This window comes from Palaemon carinicauda, chromosome 37 (assembly GCF_036898095.1).
Source record: "Palaemon carinicauda isolate YSFRI2023 chromosome 37, ASM3689809v2, whole genome shotgun sequence".
Lineage (NCBI taxonomy): Eukaryota > Metazoa > Arthropoda > Malacostraca > Decapoda > Palaemonidae > Palaemon > Palaemon carinicauda.
Window position 1 is genome coordinate 60,560,707 of NC_090761.1, and position 6,098 is coordinate 60,566,804.

The following is a 6,098-nucleotide window of genomic DNA, read 5'->3' on the forward strand; positions in this document are numbered from 1 at the left end:
TGAATAGAGTTTCAATTGAAAACCCTCATTGAATATGCTTATTTTCTCATTGTAGCTGTGGTAGAAAAACCACCTCAAACTGACAGACATCACCTAGGTTTATCATCATTATTAATTGACAGGAAACGGCTCAAACGTCATTATAATTTACTAATAATAATCCCACTTCATATAGATTTTCATCCCAAAACTTTAATTAAATGTACTCACGCTCATTATTGCCATGGTCGTAAAATCTTCACATCAAATTATTATTTGCTTTTGAGTTTTCTGGCATCCTGGCATGGAAGATTATTGATGCTGATATCATTTGTTATGAATAAAGAATTAAAGGAAATTCGATTTAAAACCATATAAGCGAAGATATCCTTATAAAAAATAAATAGCTTTCAGAAGACCCTGCTTCTGAAATAAATCCTAATATACCAAGACATCACCTCGACCACATCACTATTCATTTACAGGCAACCGCTCGTACATTGGGCTCCGTGTGGAGGTCATACCTCAGTCCCGCCCTTGATAATTACGTCGTGGACCCCATGAGGAGCTACGTCCTCGACCCAGTCAGGTCATACCTGTATGAACCTATTTCTGACTATGTTAACGATTTCGCTGAGCGCATTGAAACCTGGATGGACGGCAGCCAGCGCCCATACATCGATGTCCAATACCCAGAAAATTATTACCGCAGGTAAGGACTAGTTGTTATTATTATTATTATTATTATTATTATTATTATTATTATTATTATTATTATTATCATTATTATTAGATGCTAAGCTACAACCCTAGTTGGAAAAGCAGGATGCTATAAGCCCAGGGGCCCCAACAAGGAAAATAGCCCAGTGAGAGAAGGAAATAAAGAAAAATAAAAGTATGAAATTATAGTAGCAACATTAAAATATATATTTCCTATAAAAACTATAAAAACTTTAACAAAACAAGAGGAAAAGAAACTAGATAGAAGTGTGCCCGAGTGTACCCTCAAGCAAGAGAACACTAACCCAAGACAGTGGAAGACCATGGTACAGAGGCTATGGCACTACCCAAGACTAGAGAACAATGGTTTGATTTTGGAGTGTCCTTGAGGGGTTTAAAGGCCGATCATGGATGGCAAAGACAAGGGAGAGTGATAGTTCCCTAGCAGGATAATGCCATAGAGACTGACCATATTGAATTAAAGGTTTAAAGGTTACTCATGAATGGCAGAGGCTAGGGACATTGACATTGCCCTAACTAGTAGGATAGTGCCCTAGGGACTGACCATATATGATTGGCGCTCAAGCTTCGTCTCCACCCAAGCTAGGACCAGGGAAGGCCAGGTAATGGGTGCTGAGGACTCATCAGGTAGACCTATAGACTCCCCCCATATGTACACTATATCTTTAAAAACAAAAACTGCTGGTTATGCAGATAATCCTTTAATCTAACTATCAATAAGAAACTTGCTTCTGTTAGCTTTTATTTCAAGGCAAGAAGGATATATGTCACAGGGTCTCTTTTATTCACGGATGAAAATCGTTCACAGATGGAGTGAACGTGTCAACAGCTATGCCAGCCGTATCTCCGACTGGGCATCCCAGGCGCGCCAAGGTCTGGAAATGGCCAGAAGAATGCTGGAAATCCAGGACGAAGGCAGATGCTACAGCTGTGGTGACCAAGATGAACATTACCTAGAGGATGTCAACATGTACAATGTCCAGGTGAGGAGAGAGAGAGAGAGAGAGAGAGAGAGAGAGAGAGAGAGAGAGAGAGAGAGAGAGAGAGAGAGCTGAAGAATTGATTGCAAAGTTAATTAGTTGTTATTGGTATTCTTTCCATAGGACTGACGCCGACAGAAGACACTAGCATTAATCTTCGTTACAATGCAAATCTGTTAAGAAAATTGTACTTACGTTGACGGTGTCATTGTAGGCTACTATAGTAAGTTGATAACAGAATTTAAAGCAAAATTCTGGCAGCGAGGCCCGGAATTATTAAGCTAGTATAGTAATAAGTTTATGACAGAAACTTGAACCAAAGTCTGTGAGCGAGGCCATTTTACGAAAATAAGTTAATTTTTGTATTTGTTTGCACGGAATTCACTCAGACTTAGAGTGACAGCATGTGAATTAGAGGTGGTGATTCAAATTAATATTAACAGTTCGTTAATCATAATTTTTCAAATTTTAATCTTACAGTTTTAATGTTTAAATATAAATCATTGGAAAATCCTAAAGAAATTAATGTCATTCAGCATTTGTTCTGATCTACAAGGATAACTAACAGACAATTTCAAGGGTTTTGTATCTACTGAAAACACAATGTAAGTGAGTTCGAGTGTTCTGGCTGGTCCTGATATTTAGAGGAAAATGTGTCATATAGAGAAATGCATTTCTTCAATCGTAAGACTCTTTTTTTGTGGTTCATCTCGTACTAGTCTTTAAATTGATAATCGAAAAGGAGGCTTTTTAGATAGGGAGGGAGAGTCATAAGCTGTCACGGAACATAATAATTAACACAGTTCCTCATATGGGAATCTGGAGGATTCATCTAAAAAAAAAAAACTTAAAACATTAAAAAATAAACAACCCATGTAGTTAGTAATGATTCATAAAAATAAAGTTAGATCGCAGGCATAAAGGTACTAAAAGATATAAACGAACCACTTTAAAGGGAATATTTATAGTATTAAGAAAGTAATAGTTTTTAACTGCATGTATTCTAAACTTTTTTTAAATTTCAGCACGTTAAAGCTTATAGAAGTTTATTTTCCACTTTAAATAAAAAGAAGTAATTTTCTAATGGTTTTACATCATAAATGTCCTCTCATCTAAAGACAAGTGAAGTGCACTGATTCTTTTTTATTCTAAATATATCTAATTATTTGTTCATATTAGCCTATTTGTCTAATAGTATTTTACACTTCATGTGTTAACAAGAATTTCATACCACTCAGTTGTCTTTAGAAATTTAAAAAATACCTAAAACTTTGTCTAAATTCCCCAAATGCTTTTTTTTAATCCTATTTGATGCTGTCATCTTAAATACATATAAATTTTTAAAAAGATTTCTTATGATATTTTCTGTGGATTTCATGTTATTCTTACTTATTCTTTACTTCTCTATCTTGTAACTTGCCTTGGCGCTACCTTTCAAACATCCATTTCATGTGACATCGTCTATTTCCTTTCTTGTACGGAGTGGTAAACAGGACTTATTAAAACTGATGAAAAAATTTCTTACTTTTCTGTCTTCACGACCTCAATATAACGAAACATTGGTACAGTTTATCTTGAATTCCTCCCTGTTCTAACTAAAAATGGGTCTAAAATCCATTCTATTTCTTGTTTCACTGTCTTAAATCCTTGATTTGTCTGTCTTTAAAACGCCACTTTCTTCCTACACGCTGTCATTTTTCAACACACCCTGTCATTTTCCGGGAATTCCTTCTCCTGCTATACCCCACAAAACCTTGGGCACTTTGGTTCACCAACATAGGAGAGAAGTATGTTTGTCCCATTTATTGACGACATGGTCCTGATAGGTCCAAGAATTGGCGTGGCTGGCATGGTTAAGCGCAATTGGGCTTCTCGCCGTCGCCGCAGCCATTGCAATTCCCCCTTCAGTAGCAATCCCTGTGGCTCTTGGTGCGGGTGGTGCAGGTGGGGACCTAACTGGACCTCCTGAGCCAACTTTTGTAGCCGTCCAAGTGCCTGTTATTGGCGTTCCTCCACCCCCGCCTGGTTTTCCAGTAGCAGCTACTGGCCCTGTTGCGAACCCTGGTGCTTTTATAGCAGCTGATGATGGAGGATTTGCATTCGGACCATTTGGAGAGCCAATTGGAGCCGGGGCTGGGGCTGGGGCAGGTCCAAATGGAGGGGCAACAGGGTTTGGCCTAGGAGGAGGACCAGGTGTAGGAGGAGGAGGAGGAGGAGCTGGCCTTGGAGGAGGGGCCACAGGGGCTAATGGGTTTGGGACTGCTCCTCAAGTAGGAGCTGCACCAGGTTCCTTCATAGTAGGCCGCAGACGGAAATACTCTCCTTATGAACACATCGACAGAAGTGCTGACGAATTTGATTACTCAGTTTTAAATGAAAGGTTCGTTTTTTGTCCATATACCCTGCACCCAGTGTTGTCTTTAACCTTTGCATATAGTTGTTTCAAGTAGAGTTTTGAGCGTAGCCATTAACCCTTGTTGTTAATTACCCCATACCTTGTAAATGACCGGTCTACTCCCGCACAGAGGCTCTTTTCTGGTGCAAGTCATGGCCCGTTTTCTTTTCTTTAATTTTTTTTGTCCTAAACCAAAATCCTGCACCTCATTCTCCTTATTCAATTAAATCGTTTTTGGTCCGTCATGATAAGCTACTAAAGTTTTCCTCCCTTATGAATCAGAAGATCAACCATTTACTGAGAGAATCAGGATAAAACGCCCCCCAGACCAGGTCACTGCTAGATATCTGATGCGCCAGGTCAAAGGAGATCTTTACATCTATTTGTGCATTTTCAGTCTTTATTTCTTCGTTTTTTTCTAGAATAGAACCAATGTTATCCCATTCTCTGTTGCAAATGACTCATTATGTGGTTTTATTCTTCTTTTCCTTGCTTGCATCTACTAAGGGTCGTCCTAAGGATGTTTAGAAGATAAGACATAAATAGAGGTTTTGCTACAGAGACAGAGTGAAACATCGCTTTTATCAGATAAAGAAATGAGAAAGGAAAGACTTAGACACTACTCCATTCAGAGAAAAAGCAAATAATGACGGACCAGAAACAAAAACTGCTGTCCAGTTTGGGGTTGCATGGCAGAAGACGCATCCTCTGAGGCTGAATAACTGACTGATGCTTGCTTGCTTGGTTGCGTTCTCCAAACCAAGCAGTCTGCGAATTCACGACAAGTACCGAAATTCTTTAATCGAGAACTATGATTTGCCTGAGAAAAGGCGGAAAAATAGCAACAGTTTTCTTAACAATTGGACTAAGGCCCCTATAAAATATTTGCTGGAAGAAATGCCTCATTTCTACAGTTTCCAGCAACTAAAATCACCTACTGCAGAGATACCTCAGAAATTCAGCCTCAGGAGGAAATAAGTTTAGTGTCCTAATGCCTTTTATTAGACTCCCGTGCTTCCCCGTTAGTAAGATGCTTGCGAACTCAGCCTCTTTCGTTGTGTATGTCTGTCCTTAAAACGTTTACCCCAGATTCATAGCTTCCTTGTGCTTCTTACCTCTTGTAACCTGTTGGAATACAAAATCTTAATCCCAATTGTATATTTTTATCATCGTGGTTTAAGGTTTTAACTAACATCTTGGGCTAAATGAGAGACTACGGGAGAGCTTGGAGGCCTAAATGCGGGAGTTTGTGGTCTATGTCGGTGGCGGTGTTATGTCCTTGAACAAATGAAACATTTCCACAACATTTTTAAAGTTTTTACTTCTGAATATCATATACACATCAATTAACCGGAATTTTTACTAGTGTTGTGTCAGATTCCTTCTTATAAGGATATGCAAATAATGGAAAGAATATTTATACTGTGATGCAAAAATATTCTCAATACATAAAGCTCACTTTATTTGCTTTTACACTCTTACCAAAACTGTCCCCATTCTTAATTCCTCTTTGTTCTTCCATTCATATTAAGATTTAGTAACTTTTCTGTTTCACACCACTTTTCGATGAAGAACAAAAAAAAAAAAAATGTGGTAAAATTTGGAAACGCATACCATACATTCATTCAACATAACAATTTCTAACCCCTCAATAATGCAAAACAGTTAAATCAAATTATTTTTATCATGATTCATCGCTCATTCACCTTATCTTTTACACAAATTTACCTTGAGGAATCAAAATTACGAATTTGATTAAAAATTTCAAAAAAAAAAAAAAAGTATTTTTTTACAGCTTATCAGATGTCGACTTTTAGTGCCTTAGAGAGGTATTAGAGTATGCCACTGTTCCTGAGAGGGGAAGAATTCATTGATAAAAGGGCCAACCTCTTGGAGAACAACAGTGAGGCGAAATCACATTTCTTTTATAATTTCCATTCGGCCTCGCCTTCTCCCTGGTTATCAAATTCTATTCTATGGATTATGAAGAACGTGGGAGGTGA

At 38.0% G+C, this 6,098-nt stretch overlaps 1 protein-coding gene across 1 annotated transcript in view; it reads left to right on the forward strand.

The window, feature by feature from the left end:
- The window catches only part of LOC137629334 (uncharacterized), a 17,914-nt gene extending 13,749 nt beyond the window's left edge, over nt 1-4,165 (forward strand). The window contains exons 3-5 of the mRNA XM_068360590.1: nt 387-691; nt 1,529-1,703; nt 3,527-4,165. Coding sequence (XP_068216691.1) covers nt 387-691; nt 1,529-1,703; nt 3,527-4,150 — 1,104 coding nt within the window. The 3' untranslated portion in view covers nt 4,151-4,165. The remainder of the gene's footprint in view (nt 1-386; nt 692-1,528; nt 1,704-3,526) is intronic.
- The last annotated feature ends 1,933 nt before the right edge of the window (nt 4,166-6,098 follow it).